The sequence below is a fragment of the Anser anser genome (genome assembly GCF_964211835.1).
Source record: "Anser anser genome assembly, chromosome: 15".
Taxonomy (NCBI): domain Eukaryota; kingdom Metazoa; phylum Chordata; class Aves; order Anseriformes; family Anatidae; genus Anser; species Anser anser.
Window position 1 is genome coordinate 3995335 of NC_139736.1, and position 21637 is coordinate 4016971.

The 21637-nt window shown below is 58.6% G+C and overlaps 1 protein-coding gene across 2 annotated transcripts; it reads left to right on the forward strand.

The window, feature by feature from the left end:
• Nucleotides 1–3298: 3298 nt before the first annotated feature.
• Nucleotides 3299–21631, forward strand: LOC310882234 (uncharacterized protein). 2 transcript variants are annotated; one of them, XM_083800706.1, is made up of 10 exons: nucleotides 3299–3660; nucleotides 8619–8733; nucleotides 11096–11292; nucleotides 11952–12397; nucleotides 14467–14535; nucleotides 16181–16295; nucleotides 17251–17709; nucleotides 18856–19198; nucleotides 19537–19678; nucleotides 19900–21631. In XM_083800706.1, the coding sequence occupies exons 1-6, from the start codon at nucleotides 3635–3637 to the stop codon at nucleotides 16270–16272; spliced, it is 945 nt and encodes a 314-aa protein (XP_083656832.1). In that variant the 5' UTR covers nucleotides 3299–3634; the 3' UTR covers nucleotides 16273–16295; nucleotides 17251–17709; nucleotides 18856–19198; nucleotides 19537–19678; nucleotides 19900–21631. The 2 variants fall into 2 exon arrangements, 1 of the variants encoding a protein (XP_083656832.1); XR_014572858.1 differs by lacking the exons at nucleotides 3299–3660; nucleotides 8619–8733; nucleotides 11096–11292; ... (1 more) ...; nucleotides 14467–14535; nucleotides 16181–16295 and adding an exon at nucleotides 16310–16810.
• Nucleotides 21632–21637: the final 6 nt, after the last annotated feature.

Below are 21637 nucleotides of genomic sequence, written 5' to 3' on the forward strand. Positions count from 1 at the left end.
CAGGATTCACCAGATGTTAATAATGTGCTTATTTTCTCTAAGTGCTATTTTGGCATCGGTGTTAATTACAATTTATATTCTGCAACATTTACACTGGGAAAAAGAACCCACCCTAATAGTCCCCGATTGGCAGAGCCGGGCTATTAAACACGGCACCATATGTTCGGAGCAGAGCAATATATGGGGCTCGGAGACCACTCAGCGCCGAGGCTTGGCGTGCAGCGTTCGGGCGGGAGAGGAGAATGGAGGGACTGGCGTTTCGCTTTTATTTAATAAGAAATTCTCCCCCTTTCCCCTGGTTTCTGTCCCCCACCTCTCCGGAAATCTCCCCCTGCTATCCGTAAGCGCCTAACGAGGCGATCTCTGAGCCTGCTGATGCCGCTGCCCGTAGTTTAAAATAAATGAATTCAATTACCAAAGGTGCCCTTCTTGCAGGAGCTGCCTCTGCAGGGTTCCCAGTCCCTGCTGGCGTTTCGTGCTGCTCTCCGGATCAGCCCTGCGAGCTCTGGGGGCCGCAGAAGCAGCAGCCCGTGCTTTGACCCCGACAAGGTGGCTCTGCATCCCTGGGAGATGGGTATCCCGGGGCGAGTCCCAGCAGTGTGGGTAAAATCAAAATTTGTTTGCTCTGCCCTTGTTCAGAGTCTCATTAAGCAACGCGGCTTTTGGTTCCTGTGGGCTGGGGAGGTCCTAGGTGTGAGGAGTGACAGTGGTTTGGTGGAAGAAGCTTGGTGGGACCGAGCCCTCGGTGTTTCAGGAGGTTTCTTAGGAGCGGAGGTCAGAGGACTGCTCCTCAGCCGCTTTGCCAGGCGGATTTCAGGGTCTCTTTGGAACGTGGCAGTGGGAAAAGGAGGCTGTGTGGCACCAGCGCTCCCTTGGAGGAGCCTCGGGAGGGCTCAGAGCGTGGTGGCTCCTCGTGGCGGCGATGGTTGGGCAGGAGGAGGCTGGAGCAGGAGGAGGCAGCGCAGGAGGACCTGTACCTGGAAGCCAGACCCGAGCCGCGAGGCTCGGCCTCAGTTTCCCTACCTGGGAGGAGGGAAGGCTCGCCCACCACGCACACAGGTGCTTGCAGGGTGTGTGAAGCGTGCCCAGGGCGAGGCGGTGCTCCTTTGGGAGCAGAGGGCAGGGCAGGGCTGCTAACGCAGGCTGGCGGGTGGCGGAGCAGCGACCCTGCTCGCTTTAATTCCCAGGACTGCTGCCTCCTCCGCTGGGGCAGGTGAGACAGAGCAGGATCTGTCCCCTTGCCTCGCGGATCCTCAGAGGCAGCGCAGTCCTGGGGCAACGTGCAGCAGCCGGCTGGTACGGGCACTGGGTGCCTCCTGCCAGCACCCCTTTTCTTAGGACGCCTCGGCCGCAGATCCGTGGGATTTCCCAGTTTGTGCAGCTCGTCGGCGCAGAAAGGTTGGTTTGTCCCCCCTGGGGGGGTGCAGTCCCCCCTTATTTTTGGTCCCCAGCGGGCAGCCGGAGCTCCTCTCCTGCCCTGCGGGGAGCCCCGCGAGCCTGGCTGGGTGCTGTGGGGGCGAATCTCCTTCGCCGCGGCTCCCCGGCCCCTCCGATGAGACGCAGGGGCGGCCGGGGTGCTGTGGCAGGAGAACCATTTCCATAGAAACCAAGCGGGATGTGTACGGGGAATAATGATTAATAGGGAGGGGACGGGGCCTCGGGCCCTTCTTGTGTTTAGGGGGGGCGGCGAGGGACAAACCAGAGCACAGGTGGGGGAAAGGCAGTCCCTAAAACCCACGGGAATCGTCCCTTCGCCCGGTGTGCAGGGCAGCTTCCCCTCGTCCCCCCCCCCCCCGCCCTGCGCCCTCACCCCCCCGGCTTTCGTCAAATTTTCAAAATGGCTAACCTGGTTAGAAATAATCCTAATAATAAAAAAGGATGGATGAGGTCTGACTACTAACATTGTTGCTGTTAGCAGCAGGATTTCAGCCATAAAACATGAAGCAAGGGAGGCATTGACCTTTCTGCTGTTGGAAATGAATGGAGACATCAATATCCATTGTTTTGTGGCATTGACCTCTGACGCTCTCCTTTCTCCCTCCCCTTCCTTTTTTTTTTTTAATTCCCCCCCCCCAACGCTCGAGGAAAAGGGGTCAGTCTGTACCATCTATTGATCCCGATCTTACTTGGTGATAGGGAAATAATTAGAATTTTAAAGATCTCTGCTGCGCGCCGGCAAAATGCATGCACAGACGTGCGCGCTCAGCCCCTGCTCTCCGCGTTGCCTTCTCCCCCTTTCCTCGTGGAAATTCAAAGCTCTGAGATCTGAAGGAAGACATCAATATAAGTTTAATTACGGTGGGGTTTTTATTTCAGTTTTTTTTTTTAAATGGTAAAGTGTAACGTTTTATGTTAATGCTGTCGGAGCCTGGCTGCCTGGTGCCTTGTTTTATTTATTGTTTTAAGTAGCCCCTTCTTTTGTGAACTTCATCTATGTACAGCGAATGTGAAATCAGGCATTGCTAATTAGCTGTATGACAATTAAGTAATGTAGCACAAAACCATTAGGACACTGGATTTGTTTTTGAAGTTCGTCCTTTGAAGTGGAAGCTGCAACTCCCAGCCCAAGGCTGCTGGGGAAAATGTTTTTCTATCAAAACTTTCTTTGAAAATAAAATGTCAGTGTAAGAGTCCCTATTTCTGTCGTCTCTCGCTACGAACAGCGGGTGGAAATTGTTTCTCATTCTCAAAACTGCTGGCATCGATAGAAAGGGGAAGGCAGAAAGCATCGGACGGGCAGTTGCTCTCCGAACACCCTTGGTTCTGGCGGAGATGTTGCCAAAGCTGCTCGGTGGTTAGCTCGTCGGAGGAGAGCGGCGATGCCCTGGGAGAGAAGACCCCGGGTTGTGACCAGCACCCAGGGGATGGCTGGGGAAGGTAGCCCTCGGGCTCTGGGCTGGCTCCGGCACGCGAAGGGGCACCGGGAGGCTGCTGCTGCCTGCCTGCAGCTCCGGCCAGCTCCTCGGGTCGGGCTCCTCCACCCGTGCGCTCGTTCCATGCTCGTGTTTGCATCTGGCCCCGTGCTCTAGTAGTGAGTCCAGTTCTGAATGTGCAACTTTCCTGTACGCTGGTGGCATGTAAAACTTCAAATAAAGAGTGAAACTGTTTTGAACCGGGTCTCTCTCGCTGCCTCCTGCCTCGTATTTCCCTTTAAAAGCGAAGCCCAGAGCCATCCTCCCGGGAGGCACGCTTTGGTGCTGCGTTTTAAGTTGAAGCGACATGAGCTTGCACGTCTAGGAAGGGGCTGCTTCGTGCCTAAAAAATGCTGCTCCTCCCTGGGTGTCCGGGTGCTGACGGTGGACTGAGCCTCGTTGCTTTGGGATGACACAGCTGCTACCCCTGGTTTGCAGGTAGGTGAACCAAAGTGACCGCTGGAAGGTGTGAAACCCTGAGAAACTCCAAGCTACCCCCTAAATCTTGCTCTGATCCCCCCAGCCCCTAGGCAGCGAGCTGCACCCCTCTGCACAAAGCTGAAGAGTTGCAGTCGGGGGCTTGGTTAATCCCGTTAGCCCCGCTGTGATGGGATTTAAAAAATCCCCAAAACAAACGTGGGAGGAACAGCTGGGTGGAAAGCGGTGCAGCTCGCGGACCCCGCGCTTCAACCAGCTCACCCCGGGTGAGCAAAGCCCTCGGGATGGCTGCGTGGTTGGCTTCTGGCAGGTGAGTGCATGCAGGGAGCGCGTCTGCCCTGGACTCCCCCAGGTTGGTCCAAGGTCCGTCACCAGACTTAAATTTTAGAGGTGATCCCGGGCTCGCCTTTGCCTTTTTTCTGCTCCGGCAGGCCTGCTGGACAGAGCGCAGCGCAGCCCCCGTCCCTCTCCCGCTCGTGTTTCAGTTACGGGTTTTACTGTTCCAATCACTTTTATCTGAACGTGTTTTTGGGGGAGAGGGGAAGGAGATAAGGAGGGAGGAGGCTGGGGAAGGAATGTGCTTTCAGCCTCTGCTAGGCCTCCGACCTGGGCTCGCTGCCTTGTTTTTGGCATTAATGATCCAAGAGGAGGGCTCGGGGGGGAACGGGCTGTGGGGACTGCGGCCGATGGGGTGTAACAAGGGGGGGAGAGCACGGGTGGAGCAGCCTCCTCCTCCCGCACCGCTCCTGTGCCCTCTGCCAGCTTCTCTGCTCGGTGATCTTGGTGTGTTTTGGTGCTTTGTGGTTTTTTGAGCAATGCCCCTGCAGTAGGACTGACAGCTTTCTCCCTGCTTCCCCAGCGGTACCGTGCCGCAGGTTACCCGTCTGGCCTCGTATGGCAGGGGAAGAGCCGTTCTCTTGGGGTTTGTCTTTGGATTTTGCCCTCACGAATACCATATTGATCCCTGCAAGGTGGGCCAGGGAGAGGGGACAAGCAGCTTGCTGCTGGATGACTGCCTTAAACCAGATCAACCTAGGGCACGTTTCAAGAGAAAAATATGTACTATTGGAAGGCTCCTGGCGTGCGCTGCTTTCCTGTCCGTGTCCCAGGAGCCCCGCACCTTCTGTCGGCGATGCTCGATGCTGTTGAGCCCCTCTGGGAGCCCTGGCTGGCCGGGCAGTGTAGGTACGGGCTCTGAGAGGATGCCCAAATGGAGCAGATCCAGTTCTCCACGGGCTCAGGGAGCTGCTCCTCTTCTCTCTTCGTAGAGCCTTCTGCTGCCAGACACCTGAGCACCGCAGGTCAAAGCAGGGAGCGTGGATGAGCTCTGATGCAGCTTTCTGGGCTCGTCCACCCGATCCGTTCCTCACAGCCCTCACCCTGTGTCTCCCACTGCTGCTCTTCAGCATCCTGGGGCGAGAGCACCGCTGCGGGCTCCGAGGAGAAGGCGGAGGCAGGGGGGAGAAGAGCGTGGAGGAGAGAGGCTGACTGCCTGCTCCTTCGGCAGCGGCTTGGGGGAAGGCTGTGGATGCCGCTGACAATTTTCTAGGCGCTAATTCTGCACGTGGTGCCTCTCAGGCCCACGGGTAAGGTATATGTGCGTGTACGTTATCCCCAAGCCAGGCAGAGGTGGAGGATGCGCGTGGGGGATGCGCGAGGTCTGGGCGCTGCAGTAGGCCGTTTGGGGACGTACCAGGAGGATGGGAGAGATGGTGTCGGGGCTGGGACAAGCTGCAGCAGAGGCTCAGTGCCCGTGGGACCTGTGGTGGCTCTGGTGGGGCTGTCACCTCCACTCCAAGCAGGGGCTGCAGCCAAAGACCTGGAGTGGGAATTCCTGGGGGGGGGCCATCCTTTGGGTCAGGGGCCGCCTCCTGCTCAGCATCCGAGTGGCCTCCAGTTCCCTTTTCCCGTTTTATTGTGCCCAAATTTGCTTTTTGGTGTGCTGGTGAAGGGCTGCGTGGAGTGGGGGAGCCACAGCGAGAGGAGAAAGGGGAGAGAAAAACGAGCCTCTTCTCCCCCACGAAGCCCAAACGGATGGAGAAGTATTTCCGAGCGCCTCTCGGTGCTGTCTGTGCAGGCAGCGTTATCGCTGCAACATCGCTGTCCTCACTTCTCCTTCCCCCCCGATAAACAGGAATTAAAAACACGACTAATAAAACGCGTTTGCTTTCCCCAGGAGGAGGAAAGAAGGGGAGGGGGAAAAAAAAAAAAGCCTTGAAAATGCTAAAGGACATAAAGGGCATTCATGAAAGGGTTGGATGGTGGTTATTGCAGCAGGGGGAAAAACAACATTATTTCACTGTGCAGATAAAAGGAAGTGGAAAAGCAGCATATTTATAGCTAGGGAGCCTGGATTCCTTGTTAAGCCGCTATTATCAAATTAATGTCAAAATGCATCAAACAGGCATGAGTGTTCTGGGCCCCTTATGCAAAGTGCTTGCAAATTGGTTACAAATACATTTGTTTACAGGGTACGAGGCAGGAGCAAGCTAATTAGTCATTGTAGCAGGGTTGTTTTGTGTCTTTTTATTTATTTATTTATTTATTTCTTTGGCAATTACACAAACAGGCTGTTTTGAAGTATAAATACGGCCCCTTTTAAAAGGGAATCAAATGGCAGTGGCGGGATGCGGAGGGCTTACCGCCGCGGCCGTGCCTCTCCTGCCCGCGTGGACGCGGCAGCCCTGCCCGCGAGCTTGGCGTGAAATCCTGGCCGAGCACAGCAGGAGGATGGTGTGCGGGTGCAGAGGGAGCAAGCTGCTCTCCGGGGTCCCCTTCGGGGCCGATAGGTGCCCCCCTGCGCGGGGCACGGCGCTGGGGCAGGGCCAGCCGAGCGCTTCGGAGGTGGGGAGGTTGCAGCTGCGTCCCGCGCTGGGGGACAGGGCGACTTTTTGGGATGGGACCCGGGAAGGTTTCAGCTGTTCCTGGGCTGTCCGGGCAGCGGCTTGGCTGCTGGAAAAGCCATCGCAGCACAGGGTGATCCCACTGCTTGCACCATCCCCTTGGCACGGAGGTGGCACCGTGCACCACCATGGAGCCCTCTTCGCTTTTCCCCTTGGCACGCCTGCCCGAATCACAGGAGTCCATTTCCCTCGAAAAGGGGTATTTTGGGGTATTTTGGCTGAGGTTAGCCAGATCAATCTGGTTCTGGAGCATCTCGTGCCCAGGTCCTGGGTACCAACGTGGCTTTGGGGATGCTTGGATTTGGAGAGCATCCCGCAGATGGGTGACGGCGCACGGTTTCCATGCAGAGAGGTGTCTGCTGTGTGCTTCTCCAGGTGAACGCGTCCCTGGGGCTTGTTTAACCAAGCCAGGGGCTGCACCTCCCAAACCTGTTAACGAGGAAACGAGGTGGGAGAGCTTATCTGATGCTGCGCGGTGGGAACGGCTGGGGAGGGGAATGTGGTTGGGGGGCAAATGGAAACTTCCTGCTGCCCGACGTCTTCACGCGCCCCGTTTTGGGAGTAAATCATGCCTCTGCCAGTCAGGGAAGCTGCTAATTGCATCTGCTCTGCTGGGGGAGGATGAAGCCAAGGGGGTTTTACTACCACTATTATTATTTTTAATTTACTAGGAAAAAGTCGAGAGGAAGAAACAAGTTGCTGCCCCTCTCGTGCCGGAGGCCCCAGCAGTTCTTGGCAGAAGGCACGCAAACAGCCCGTGGCTGCTGCTCCGTTTGGGTGCGTTTCTGGCAAATCTGCCCCTGGGGCTGCAGTAACCCTCCTGACAGCGCCAGGCAGGTCCCGAGCCGCCGGAGGGGCTGGGGACGCTTCGTTCAGTGCTGCTGGAAAGCACTGCTGGAGCTTCTGGTCCCTTGAGCAGGGCAGCGGCCGTGCAGGATGGTGGTGCTCAGCACAGAATTTGTGCAGCTCCTCCTGACCTGTACCAGGTCCTGCGTTGGTGTGGATGGGGCTGGTGGCCCCCCGGGGTCCCTTCTGCCTTCTCAGATGTGCACGGGCTTGGTGCAGCCCAAGGGCTGTGAGCCTGGCTGAGCTCCACAACCACATTCCTGATGGTAGGTGATGGATGGCAAGGGGATATTTCGTGCCTCTGGCCTCCTGGCTCTTCTGCGGAATCACAGAATGGCTTGGGTTGGGAGGGACCTTAAAGACCATCTCATTCCAACCCCCCTGCCATGGGCAGGGACACCACCCACTGGATCAGCTTGCCCAGCACCTCATCCAGCCTGGTTTTAAACACCTCCAGGGATAGGGCATCCACAGCCTCTCCGGGCAGCCTGTTCCAGTGGCTCACCACCCTCTGGGGGAAGAATTTCCTTTTAACATCTCCCCTAAATCCCCCTCTTGTGGTTTCAAACCATTCCCCCTGGTCCCATCGCTGCACTCCCCGACACGGTCCCTCCGTGGCCCGCAGGTGCTGGGTGCGGCACAGCACCGCGCTCCTCGGGGTGCGAAGCAAGGCACACTGAGAGCATGGGGAGAGGGCAGGCATTTCGCCAGCTCCTTGCAGCAGCTCTGATGTTTGCACCAGGTTTTATCCTTTTAAAGCCCTGGGCAATATTTCTCTGGGCTGAATATCTGGTTTTCAGCTGCACCTCCTAAACCCGACGTCACGCCGCCTTCTTCTTTCCTGTCCTGTTGAATTTGCAAGCCCATTTCCCACGGGGAGGGCGACCCCTCCGCCAGGATCAGGGTGTAGGATTTGGGGGAATCTCCCCGTTTCCAGCATAATCCTCCCCATGCCCTCTGGGCTCTGCAGGAGCACGGCTCAGCTGGCCAGCACATGCGCGAGCAGCCCGCTGCAATCAGGCTTTAGCTGGGTGCCCGCTCATTTTAATCACAACGCGTCTCTCTTCATTTACAGCGGGGTTAAGGCTCTCCTTTGACTGTCGTCTGCTGTTATTGCTGGTGACCGTGTCAGGGAAGTGGATCCCGCTCTGGTTTCGAGCAGCGGGGTGTCTCACTCCCGCTCTTCTTATGCGGGGCCGTGCCAGCGCCTCCTCGCTCTGACGGCTGGGAGGAAACTTCCAGCTCCCCCTCTCTAAGTTCTGCCGGTCTCGGACCGCTGCTGGGCTTCAGCTGGACGAGTCCTTCTGCCCTTCTCCAGATTTTACTCCCCTTGAAATATTTGCCTTTCAGATGAAGTTCCCCCACGTTTGGTCTGATGGCATTTGTATTCCTCTGCCTCTACTGGAAACGCTTCTCAAATTTAAAATTGCGTTTGGCTTTTAACCCGTCGGTGGCTCTCCAACAGCTCCAGCTATCCCGGCACACCCAGGACCACCCTGTGTCGCTATTTTCCTTGCAGGCTGCCTCCTTATACCCCAAATCCATCCTTGCTGAGCTGCTGCCACGGGAGTGTCTCTGTGCCAAAGCCAGCGGTCACCCCAGCACAGATTTCCCTTTCTCAAGGAAGTCAAAAGGTACCGGGGAAATCCCACACGATCGTATCTCTTGGTGTGGGTGACGACATGTCGGTCCCGCTCATATTTTTCTTTCCATGGTCTCTCTCTAAACGGGTTTTAGGGGCTCACTTTACTCTTGGTGTTGCCCTAGCAGGGTTTTGTTTCTCCCTTACTTCCCGTGCTCCCTTTATCGCCTCAGCCGTTAATTGCAGCCGTGAAGTCGAAGGCTCGGGGAGCTCGGGGCTGGCGCTGGGTGAATGCAGATCAGCGCCGCGGTGACTTGCAGGCTGCCTCTGGAGCTGAAAGCCTCCTGTTCCCCGATGTGCCCGAGGTGTGGAGGAGCATGCTTGGTGTGTCCTTGGGCGCGTTCCTTCATCGCCTCCTCTCTCGGGTTCGGAGGGGATGGCAACGCTGCCCGGTGGGTCTGGTCCTGAGCAGCATCCCCTGCCCCGTGCCCGGACAGCACTTGTGCCATGAGCCAGGGGCCTGGAGCTGCTCTTAGGGGGAACTGAAGCTTCCCAAAACCTTGAGGTGTCTGAGATGTCTCGAGCTCTTGCAGCAAAGAGGGAAACACCCCACCTGTCCGCTCCTTGCGCTCGTTGGGCAAACAGCCGAAGGACAGGGAGGTTTCCTTTGGGCTGAGCATCCTCCACCTGAGCAGCAGCAGGGGTCCGGAGGCACAGGGACAGGTACAGGAGCAGGACTGGGACCCCAGAAAACAGCCTGGGCACGCAGAGGGCTTGGGGAGGTGCTGAGGGCTTGCTGGGCTCCATTTGCAGCCCCGTCCTTCTCCGGCTGGCAAGCAGCCCGGTGCTGGAGCCAGGTGACAGGCGCGGGGTACCCGAGCCCATCTGATAACGGCCCAGGTGCTGCCGTTCCCAGCCGGGGAGGTGGGCAGGGGGTGCTGCGCTTTTTGTTCTGGTGGTTTACATCAGGGCGGCAGCTGCTTCCCGCTCCAGCACGCTCTTGGCGATTGCACCACGGGTCGTACGGCTGCTGGGGCTGAGACGTGAGCGCAGCCAAGGTCACCGCGGTGGGGACACGGGCAGGAACGTGTCCCTTCCTTGGGCATAGCTTGAGCGATGTCCCCGTGGGGCACGGCTGGGGCTGGAAGGACACAGTGAGCACACCAGGAAGGCAGGATGCAGCCCCCGGTGCCTGTGGAGCACCAAGGGCACGCAGGCGCTGACTCCTTTGCAGCCCTTGTATTTTGTATTTTGTCCTGCAGACCCCAACACTTGGCACATGGAAGCGCTTTGGGGTGGTCACGACCCTTCTGCCCCCAAAAAGGGCTGACAGCAGGGGCTCAGCCGTGCTCGTCCTCCCCTCCCCGTGTTGTTCTCCCACCTCCGAGCTGCTGCTTTTCTCTCCCCCTCTCTTCCTGCTTGCGCACCGGTTTGGGTAGAAACGTCTGCTTTTTGCACAAAAGCTCTTTGTGCTGTATTCCCCACCCCGGGGGGGGGATCGGGTTCCTCCGAGGGCTGCCTCACCGCATGGCGAGGACGAGTGCGCCCCATGCCCAGCACCTCCGTGGCCCCAGTTTTCCCCCAGAGCCCCTGAGGTGCTGGGGACGGAGCCGGGGGGAGGCCTGGCAGACCCCCAGGGCCGGAGCCGCCACCTTCCCCCGGTATTTAGTTATTTATTGCTGGCCAGGTGCTGACGCGGGGCATTCCTCCCATCCTTCTGGGATGGGGGCTGCTCCCGTCGGCTCACCCTTGGGTGTTCGAGTTGGTGCTCCAGGCCCTCCTGCTTGGTCAGCAGAAGGACGCCGGGGGCAGGACACCCCCCCAGCATGGTGGGCTCTGATCCCAGGTCGCCATCGCACGGGGGGGACACAGCAGGAGCGATGGAGACCCCTGCTCATCCCACGCTGGGCTCCGATGATGAAGGCGAGTGGCAGCTTCAGGTATCTCCTCCTTTCCCCGGGCTTTTCCTTGGCTTGTCTGAACAATTTAACTAAAAATTCTGCCTCGCGAATAAATACGGCATAATTGCTAACGGCTCGCAGGCGATCCTCAGCCAGAGGAAGGCTAAACTCGCCGTGAATTATTTATCCGCTATGAATTATTTGCTCCGCTCTGTCGTGGAAGTAAAAAAAAAAAAAACAAACCTCTTCCCGAGCCCTGCCTACAAGCAGCTGGGTAGAGGCTGACCCCGGGGCAGGTCCAGCCCCTGCCCTGCACCCCCTGGGCCAGATCCTGCTCCCTGCTGCTGCAGGAGGGACGCGGCCGGCGCTGCTCAGCCCCTCCAACAGGTGCTGCCTGCGGGGCGTCCTGCTCCTTCTGGGGAGGTTTGGAGCGGCGCAACACCCGCTGCGTGCAGGGATGTGGATAGGCACGGGGAGATTTTTATCTGGGTCCTCAGCTCTTTGTCTTTGTAGCACCTCGGGGTGAGACCTGCAGGCTTCGCCGGGACGTGGGGTGCGCCCGGATCTCCTGTCTTTGCTTTCTGCCTGATGCTCGTGTGCAGTGGGAGAAGAAACCAGGTGTTAGAGCCGCTCATCCGGAGGCATCGAGCCATTGGGGAAAAGTCAGCTCAGCTCTGGACCCCTGCATCCCCTTGTGCGCAACATCGGAGGTATTCCATTTATTTTATTTTACCATTTATTTTCCGCTCTTGCAAACTCATCTCCATGGAGCTCTCACGCCGTGTTACACCATCCTTCGGAGCTGCTCTGGCTGGGGGAGACCAAACCCCAAACCCAGCTCCATCCGTGCTGCCTGCCCTCCCCACCGTGCCCTGCAGAACCCAGCGAGGGGATCCAGGCCCGGGGTTCCTGCGGGATGCTCGCTGTGTTAAACGCGGTGACACCACGTAGCAGCCTGTAACGGCCTCAGCGTGCTCTGCAACAAACGCCCCCGGGCTGAACCAGCTGCCTGGGAACAGTCCAGGGGCACGGAGCTGTGCGAGTAGACCCAGCAAAGAGGGGACATGGGGGCCCCGTGCCCATTCCTCGCCCTGGGAATGCAGACGGCAAAATGCCCTCGGAGGTGAGGAGCCTCCCGGGTGCAGCGCCTGGGCTCATCGATCTCCATTTGCATCCAAAAGGGGAAAAAAATAAATTAGGAGGAAGCTCGATACTGGAAGTGTTTTACTCTCCCCGGTTCCCGTGTTCCTTTGGGGGTGCAGACTCCAGGTGGGTACTGGATATGAACCCTCCCTGGATATAAATCGGGAGGAAGATGATGGGCGGATGGGAGCAGCACCAGATTTATGCCCGTGCCTGGTCCCTGCAGGTCACCGTGCGCCCCACGAAGGGCACCAGCACCCTCCGACCCCGGTGCCACTGCATCGGCTTCATCCCATCCCGTCCCTCCTCATCCTCACGGAGCACCCTCCCGGCATCACCACGTGGGTGCCTCTCTGCTGCAGGTCCTTCTGCCAGGTGTGTGTGCGCCTGCGAGGACTTTTTTGGGGTTTTCACCCAGGTTTGGTGAATTTAGGTCACCCATGAGGCTGGGGCTCAGCGCTGAGCATCCCTGGGTGGAAATATTTCTGCTTTTGCTCCTTTCTGTAGGTGTTGAGGAAGCTAAAGCCACCCTGCAGCAAAGCACGTCCTCCCGGACTCCAGCCCTAAATTGCGGCGTTTTTGGGGTCCCACCTGGCTGGGTAGAGAAAAAGGCTTTGGAGCCGCTCCCAGCGTGGCTCTCCCCATCCCAGGAGCCTGGGGGACTTGATACTGGTGGGTCTGGCATCCCCCTGGAGGATGGGGAGACTCCTCCGGGGAAAATCCTTCCCCGTGGGCACCGAAGGGCACCCGGGTGGTGACGCCGGGGCTTGCCCCAGATGTGGGGCTCCACCGACAGCCGCGGTGCCGGGGGGGCGAGGGGGCTGGAGCCCGCAGCCCGGGGGCTGTTGTTATTCCTCTCGTGTAGCAGGCAGGATTTCTGCGAGTGCCATAAACCCGTCACGTGGGCAGAGCCTGGGTGAGCTCTAATTGCTTCTATTTGCATAATGAGGCGAGGCTCAGCATCCTGCTGGTATTTGAAAGGAGAAAATCAAAATCAGCTCGAGATAAACAACCTACCCCCGCTCCTAATTTGATCATTCCCCCCCCCCCCCCCCCCCCAAAGCTGGATGCAGGTTTTTGGTTTGTTTTTTTCCAGCTCTTTAGCCCCCCAGGAGCCTCCCGCTGCCCGCTGCCCCGTCTCTCTGGGGACCACGACCACCAGCACCCCTTGGCTCTGCCGCTACCCCTCTGCTCTCTGCAGCAGCCCCGTGCTGGCGGCGGGGTGCTGCGGGCACCCAGCTTCCCCAGGCGGCTCCCGGCGCGCTGAGGTTTGGTTTTTACCCCCGTGACGATGCCGTCCTGGCTGGGAGATGGCTCGCGGGTGGCAGCAAAGCCGTTGGGGTGCTGGGGAGCCAGGTTTGGGGCGCGCCGGGGCTGTCGGGGCTGGGGGTCCCCCGTTTTTCCGGGGTGAAGGGCCTGGCACCGTGCGGTGCCGGAGTGTCTGCGCCGAGCGGGTTTGGTGGGGAGCTCCCGAGCGAGAGCCCAGCAGATGTCACTACAGCCTGTGCGATGGGGACAGGAGGGCTGCTGGGGACACGTCCCGCCTGGGGGACACGGGCCGGCCGGGGCTCGGCCCCACTCTTGCACCCCGCGCTGCTCCCCAGCTTCGCGTGCGCTGCTCCGGACCCCGCGCGAGCCCCCGGCGGGGGCAGAAAGGGCTCTGCTTGCGCCCCTGCTCCGTCCTCGGAGCTCCTGGAGGAAGGGCTGATGTCCCCTGTCCGGGCTGTGACACCATCCTGCGCCCCCATCCTGGGGACAGCCTCACAGTCCCCTTGTCCCCCCTGTCCTTCCGTGTGGCCGCATCCGGGCGTCCCCTGGGTGCTGGGGCGTTGCCGAGGGCTGCTGGCCTCGGAGGGCTGCTCCTCGAGGGTCCTGAGCCCCCGGCGTGCAGTGGCAGGGTCCAGGCAGGCGAAGCTCCCGCGCTCGGAGGACGGCGCAAGGTTAAAAGGATGCGGGCGAGAGCAGAAATCCCTGCTGCGGGTCCCGTAAGGTGCGGGGGGATACGATGCGGGGCTCCCAGCCCCGTCTGCAGCTCGGGGGTGTCCCCGTGTTGCGGTCGGGGTCTGTGGGATGGAGCTGGGGGGGCCCCGTGGGCACCACAACCGGGTGGTTTGGGGGCGACCTCCTGCTCTGGGTGGGCCTGGAGGTGTCAGGGGGGAAAGCAAAAAATGATAAAATCCCAGAACATCCCGAGCTGGAAGGGACTGTCCATGCAGGAGCAGGTCTTGCTGCCCCCATCATCCCTGTCCTTGCCCCCAGCTCCCTCTTGCTGTGCTCTGGTCACCTCCCGTAAGCTCAGGTGGGATCAGGGCTGGGTACGGGGCCGAGCTCTCCGGAAGCTGAAGCCAAGGCGAGCAACCTGTGGCTGTGCTGGGGGCTAGGGGGGCTGTCAGCCACGAGCAGTGAGGATGCAGGGGCTGGGTTTTGGTGCTGCCAGGAGGGACAGAGCTCCCCCAAACCATCTTGGTGCAGCAGGGACGGGGCTCAGCATCCTCCTGCCATCACCACCCAGGGCTCCAGGGCAGCAAAAAAAAAATCCCTAAACGGCTCCGGGCATGGGGGTTCCCCCGCATCCATCCTGCCCCAGCAGCACGTTTTGTGTTTTCCCCCTCATCCCATGCAGGAGAAGCTCCCATCCTCGCCGCCCTGCTGGGTCTGCAGCGCCTGGGGGCCGCCTGCAGCCTTGTCACCGCCGCGTCACGTCGGGCATTTGTAGCTAATTTTTATTTATCCCTTCCCAGGTTTGTCCCTGTCACTGCCGCCGCTGCCGGCCCAGCTCTCCAGCAGGTTTGCTCCGCGGAGCGCCGCAGGTCGGCTCTGAAATCTGACAAAGCGTTCATTTAAATGCACACCGTGGTGTCGACGAGTCCATTAGGGGGATTAATTCGAACGGATGGCATTTAATAAACAGCCTCATCCCTCCGCTCGGAAGGGTTAAAAAAAAAAGAAACCACATGTGGATGCGGGAGAGAAGGGAAGGGGGGGGGATAATAAAATAGAGATGGTGCCGTAAGAGGAATCCCAGTTTTTGTGCACGGTGGTGGTGATGGGGAATAAAACACATGTGGAAGGGGCCGAGCGGTTCGGGTTCACGTTCCCCTGGCTGTGTTTGGAAAATCCGAGGCTGAAATTTTGGGATGGGGGCAAATGGGGCTGGGTACGGCCCGGGGAGGCGGGGGGGCACCAACCCCAGCCTGATCCAAGGCAGCCGCGGCGGGGCCGGGGGGGCTCGGAGGCCGTTTCTGCCCATATGGTGTGTATTACAAGCTCCTTTCTAGTTGTAAAGATTAATTTAAAGCCTTTCTCACCTCCCCCCCATCCCTCTTTCATTGACAAATGAACATCTGGGCTGAATGCTGCCCAGATCCTAATCAAAGCATTTTTTCACGAACGCTGTCTGCGTTTATGGCTATCTGCTCCTCCGGTTCGCTGCCGTTTCGATGCACTTGGCGATTCCGCCTGCAAATGCCCCGCGCTGGTATTTATGATGCGCACTTGGGTTTTTAACGTGATTTTTTTTCTCTTTAACGTGATTTGCCTCTTTGCCTTGTGATTCGCTTGTTTGCTTGGTTTGGTTTAACATCGCCCTGTCTGTATGGGAGCCGGGCCACGATGGGATTTCTTCCCCTTCTTTATGGTGGATTACTAATGATCAGCAAAAATGGTATTTTTGGGGCTATGTGGGCCGATGGGAGAGCGGGGGGGGGGGGTCCCAAATCCCCAGCGAGCATCCCTGCTCGCCCCAAAGCACCAGCAGTGCTCCTCTGACCCAGGAGAAACACCGAGGGTGTTTTGGGGTCTGGCCCTGGGGGATTTCATTTAATTTGTGTACCTGGCCAGAGTGGGGTTGTCTTTCTGCTCTTGCTCAAAGCGGGGTTTGCTGGCCTGCTTGGTTTTGTAGACGCTCAGCCTGGTGAAAAAGTTCCTGTCTCTATAGGAAGCTGTCCATGTAGGAAGTCGTTCCCCTGCAGGCTCCCATGTGGGATTTAAAGGATTAATATTTAAAACCTGGCTGGGATCTTGGGTGATGTTGGTCGTGGTGCAGGTGGAGAGGAAAGGAGGGTGCTTGAGGCTGTAGATGAGGAAAAAGGAGACGGAAGGTCCCTTTTGGGTGAATGCACTGTGACTTGGAGGAGCCGCAGCGCGGGGCCCCCCGTGTCCATCCCTGTCCCAGCCTCTTCCACGGAAGGGAGCTGGGCAGCGGAGGAGGATGAGTTCTGGGGAACACGGAGCATGTTCCTTTCTGTAGGTCGGGTGTGAGCAAACAGGAGGCGGGGAAGGGGCTGGGGAAGGGGGATCGGGCTCGAAGCAGATCTCCTGGGGCCGGCGACGTAGCCCTGCGGACGCACGGATCAGGGTGGGTGATTTCAGGGCACTTAAAACGTCGAGGAGAGGTCTTGTCTGTACAGCAAGCATGTGGGGTAATGGGGATATTGATTAAAAATGTTATCCTAGGTGAGATAAAAACCATCACGGTGGAAAGGGCTTGCTCCAAGGGCGGCCCACATCCTGCTGGCTGCACTGCCACGACCTTCCTCTGGTGCTGAGGGGGACTCCTGCAAATTAACAGGTATTTTTATCCAATATGTTTACCCCCCATGTGCACAGGGACTGTTTTTTCCCACTCTCCAGCTGGATGGTAGGCTGCCCTCTGCACATAGTGGCCGATGAGGCTTTCTGGGGAGGTGGAGGAGGGAGGCGATGGGTCCTGGGGTGTCCCATGGTGTCCCTATGGAGGAAGATGCGATACCCATCTCCAAACGTGTCCCCGGTCCCATGCGTCGGGCGGGCGCTGCCCTGCTCTGCGAGCTGCTGCTGAGCGGGGATTTGCTGCTTGAACTCCGCTCGGAAAGTCACTTCCAGCCTTTTCTCATTTCTCCTGGATTTAAGGCAGCTTCCAAATTCCTGCGCAGCCAAATCCTCGCTGGGGCTGCCAGGAAACCCAGCCAGAAACGAGTACGTGCTGTTTCTGTACCCGCAGCGCATCCAGTATTCCTGTTATTCCGCGGGTGACGAGGACGGGCAGCAGCCCCGGTCCTCCCCAGGCCACCCCGACGCTGTCACACCCCTGCCACGCTTGTGCAGGTCGGGGACCACGGACCGGGGGGGACCCCACTGAGCTGTCCCCTTCCCTGGCACCGGGGCTCAACCCCGTGCCCAAAACTCGAGGCGATGGGGACAGTCCTGCCGGCTCCGTGCCAGGCCCCTGCTGCTCAGCAGCCATCGCTGATTTTTATTTATTTATTTATTTTTTCCGTATTTTTAACCCGAAAACCCACCCCAGATTCCCTAAACTTTAACCGCCCGCCCTCCCCGTAACCTCGCTGCCTTCCCCAAGCGTGGAAGCGCGTTGGCTTTATCTGCTCCCGCGCAGGATTTATTATCCCCAGGACTTCCTGTGCTTTCTTTCAACATGCTCTATTTCTCCTCGCGAGCCATAAATCAAAACTGTTTGTTTCGGGTTGCTTCTTTTTTAAAAAAAAAAAAAATAAAAAAAATATTATTTTTAATTTCTTCCTCCGTAGTGCTGGTGCCGTGGGGAGTGCCTGGCAGCCCCGGGGGTTTCGGGACGAGCCGGAGGTGCAGGGCAGATGCGGAGAAGCCCCGAGGCCACGGTGAGGGCACGTGTTGGGTGTCCACGTGAAACGCCCCCAGGAACTGTGCTGGGGAGGACGGGAAAACCCTGCAGACTAAACACCGCTCCCCATGTCCAAACCCCACCAGGACGCCTCCCCACGCCACCGAGGGCCGGAGACCCTCGCTAATGGTTGGGGTTTTCCACCGAAGCCTTCCCAGCGTGACCCCAAACCGCTTTTCCTGCCTCCTCCTGGGGAGGAGAACGGCTCCACGCAGCGAAGCTCACGGGGGCCCTGCCGAGCATCCTCCCCCCGACCCCGGGGGCTTCTCTTTCGGGGACCCCGGGGCAGGGGAGCGGGTCCAGCCGAGCCCACCCGCGGGACGCAGCGGCTCAGCTCTGCCCACCGGTGAGTCACACAAAAATACTTGTTTTGCTGCGGCCGCTCGGCATGCCGGGTGCTCTGCCTCTGTGCCTCGCTCCGTGTTTGTTGTTTTTTTTTTATTTTTTTTTATTTTTTTGGAGGACTTTGGTATGAAACCAGCTGCGATCCTGACCTCCCCGCAGCGCTCTCCTCACCTGGAGGCATTTTTTTTTTTCTCCCCGCGTGCAGCGTTGGCTCTGCAAACCGCGCCGGCCACCTGGGAAGCAGCCTGGTCGCGCTCCCAGCGCCGAATTTTTGGGGGATTATTATTTTCCAGCAGCTCTTATACAACAGCGGAGGGAGCCTGCGGGGTTTCCACCGCCCCTCGCCAGCGCCGCGCGTGCTGGTTTGGGCACGCCTGCGACAGCGTGGATGCGCCTGGGGGTGTAGGGAGCAAACAGGATCCACCGGGAGACTTCGGTTAAAAAAAAAAAAAAAAAAAAAAAAAGTGAAGAATTTATGCATTATGCTCTCTATATAACTACGTTCTTTTTAACTTTTTTAAAAAAATATTATTATTTTTCCTGGAAACGGGTGCAGGGAGCAGCACTCGCCTCGACCGCCGCAAGCTTTCCCGTGACTTTTCACACTCCCATCCCTCTCGCGGAGCGCCGACCCCTGGGTGGCTCTCTGGAAAGCAAATTTCTTTTCTTTTTTTTTTCTTTTGATTGGTTTAGTTTGGAAGCCAGAATGGAAAATTATTTCCAAGCCCCAAATTAGAAACAGAATAATAATAAAGCGCCTTGTTTTGGTGGGGGCGGCGTGTGTCATCCCGCAGCAATGAGAAGCTCGTGCCGAAGAGGAGCAAAGGGCTGCGATTTATTTTCTTAACGCTGCCCGAAGGAGCGCCCTGGCTCCCCAGCGATGCTCTCGCTCCCTCTGCTCCGAGTGATGGGGACGGGCAGGGGGACCCGCAGATGGGTGCCCTTCCCTAGCGGGGAAAGTGCCGCCTGATTTTGCTGTCATTGCACTTGTTTTTGCTGGGAAGAAGGGGATCGTGCCGTGAAGTGTTTCCTGCCCGGCTCTTTCCAAGGGTTTGCTCGCTGGGCTGTGGAGAGGTTACGTGCTGGGAGGCGTCAGCAGGCGATGGTTTCTTACTGGGATATTTTCTTTTTTTTTTTTTTTTGTCAGTGCATCAGAACAGTGATCTCGCTGTGGGTTTCTCCGTGTTCCCTTCCCCAGAAAACATCGGGTCCTATGAAAACTGGGTTGGACTCCTGGAAAAAGCAGTTCGCCCAGGGCAGCTGCTGTTCCTGCGCGGGACGGGCTTGTTCCCAGCCGCGTCCCTGCCGTCACCGGCCACTGCTGGCCACTGCAAAGCCGCTCTGGCCCTGGGAGGTGCCGGGAATGAAGGTTTTCTGCCACATTTTCCACTCCCTAATGCTTTCCTGGTCTTGCCATAGCAATGTGCCACCCCAAAACCTCACCAGCTGCCCCATGGAAAGAGCTGCCTGCGGTGGGACCTCAGCCCCAGGTACAGGCCAAACCTTCGTATGTATGATGCCAGGCACTGCCAAAAAACCTTTAAAAATAACAGACTTTAAGAAACTGCAAGGAATTCTCCAAGCATTCATGAACAGGGGCTGCTCAGGAGCAGGGGAGCCTTCACCCCGCTGAGTTTTTCTCCCCGTAGGGTGCAGCACCTCGTAAACCCATAGCCACGGTGGGTGCTCGGGCGGCCTTTGGGGTGCGCTCAGGTGGCCTTTGGGGTGACCTCTGCTGGGAGCACATTTTGGGGGGGGGGGGGGCGGTCTGCGTGGAGCCAGTCCCCGCGATTTAATAAGACGCTTATTGTATGTTAAATATCAACAGCTTATAGGAAACATGTGTCCCGAGGATTAACAGCCGTGTAAAAGATAAAGCAGCGAGTCAAACCTCCAGCCAGCATGTTTCGAATAACCCGCTGCTGTCGCAACGTGTAGTCACCGGGGCAATAAGGAGCGGGCTGGGGAAGGTAAAAATGTGGGCTGCAGACCGCCGCGTCCCGATAACGGTGGGATGGGGACAGAGCCGCTGGTGTCGGGTTTGCTCACAGCGAGCTGGGGCCTGGGGACACGAGCACAGAGCAGCGCTCGACCTCCGTCCCTCTGCCCCACTTCTTCCTCCCTTCCCGCCTCTCCCCCTTCTCGTTTTCCTTTTTTTTAAAATTATTTTATTTATTTTTTTTTTCCCCAGGTCCCAATTTCTCCCCCGTCGAGGCAAACGCTTCAGCTAATTAGCAAAACGTGTCGAAGAAAAATGATTAATGTCCCGGGAGGAGATCTCGCTGCCTTTGTGCCGGCATGGACCGACTCCTGCTCTTAAAGGTTTTATTAAAAGATAAGGGAGCTGGGGATGGGCGAGCGAAGCGTGCGCTCTGCCTGGAGTTACGGGGTGGGAGAAGGGGGGACGCGGGCGGATCGGGGTCACCGTCGGATGGAGGGGGCTTGGGTTTCCCTGCCTCCGTGTGCGACCGTCACCGTGGTGTCTGGCCTTGGCAGAGGGAAAGACAGAAAGTGCCGCTGAATGGCTGCTTTATTCTTCCAGGGGCAGGTAACTCAATCCCCTCGGCCAGGCGAGGGTGGGAGCGGCTCTGTGCTGAAGGATTTCTGCGTGGGTGCGTGCCGCGGGGGCGACGCCGCGGGGGGGTTTGGGGAGGGGATGCTCGGGGTGGGTGCCCCGAATTGGGGCTGAGTCCAGCACCGGGTTGGGGCGGTGAGGAGGGGGCACCAGGGCAGGGTCCCCATCCCTCTGGCCGAGGGCAGCGCTGGCAGCAGAGGCACCCAGACCCTACGGCCAGGCTCGAACCCAACAGGACATCCCTGACAGTTTGCCGTGTGCCAAAACCCACCATCGCAGCCCTCTGAGCCAAACCCCTGCAAATCCACCCCCAAAAACCAGCCACATTTGCAGCAGGATCTCACAAAAACACCCGTGACCCTACCACGATCCCATGACCCAGACCCAGCAGCATCGCATGGGACGCGCCAAAATCCCAGCGTCGGGGCAGGGACAGGACGAGGGAGCTCCAGCCCCGGCGCTCCCTATTATTATTACTAATATCTTAAATCATGAGAAACTCCAAAAGCCAGCAGACATCTGCAACCCATCCCCGGGAGGCCTGCGCGGCGCGCTGCGTGCCGGGGGGGTGCCGGGGGGGGAACCTCGGTGGGGGCTGCGGGCGGCCGGGCGCTCGGCGAGGTTTTTCCCTGCAGTAAGCAGGCCCCCGGGCTTTAATGAGCTATTTGTAAAACTCGCTCTGGATAAACAAGAGGCCGTGTGTCAGGCTGGAGGCGGCCTCGCAGGGCTCGGCGGCGCTGGGTGGGACCTCAGCGCAGAAATATTTTCAAGATAAACAGAGTAAAACGAGTCCTGGAGGAGGCCGGAGCCGCTGGCAGCGGCACGCCGCTCCTCTCGGAGATATTTCGGGGCAGGGACTTGGCTTTCTGCGCGCCGCGGCTGAAAGATGCCTTTTTTTTTTTTTTCCTTCCTGCAAAGGGAACCTCGAGCGCTGCTGGGTCAGAAATAACCCCCCCGGGTTGTTTGCAGGAAAGCCCTGTGGTGGGGAGAGGTGCAAAGCAGGGGGCTGGTAGGGGCGTTTTGGGGTGCAGGAGAGCCCCCCAGGACACCCCAGAGCTCCTCCATCCCCACCGGTGGGCAGGGGCAGTGCTGCGCCCCATCCCTCCGTGGGCTGCGCCCCTCCATCCATCCCTGCCCTCCCCAGCAGCATCAGACCAGGGGGATGCTCTGGGGAGGGGAGACGGGGGCAGGATCAGGCCCGGCGGGCTCCCACCATGTTTTCCCAATGCCGACGGCCAAAACCCATCAGCTGGGGATGACCCAGGGGGGTGCCCAGGACGGCGGTGCCCTCCCTGCCCTGCACGGTGGCAATCTGCCCCCCACCCCAAAACGCTAAAGAGGGCAAAGAGGGGTG

Coding starts and splice junctions, on each gene's coding strand:
- LOC310882234 (XM_083800706.1), top strand. CDS start 3,635: ATGGCTGCGTGGTTGGCTTCTGGCAG. Junction 3,661..8,618: donor GCGTGGTTGGCTTCTGGCAG/GTGAGTGCATGC, acceptor TTTTCCTTGCAG/GCTGCCTCCTTATACCCCAA. Junction 8,734..11,095: donor TTTCTCAAGGAAGTCAAAAG/GTACCGGGGAAA, acceptor TTGTCTTTGTAG/CACCTCGGGGTGAGACCTGC.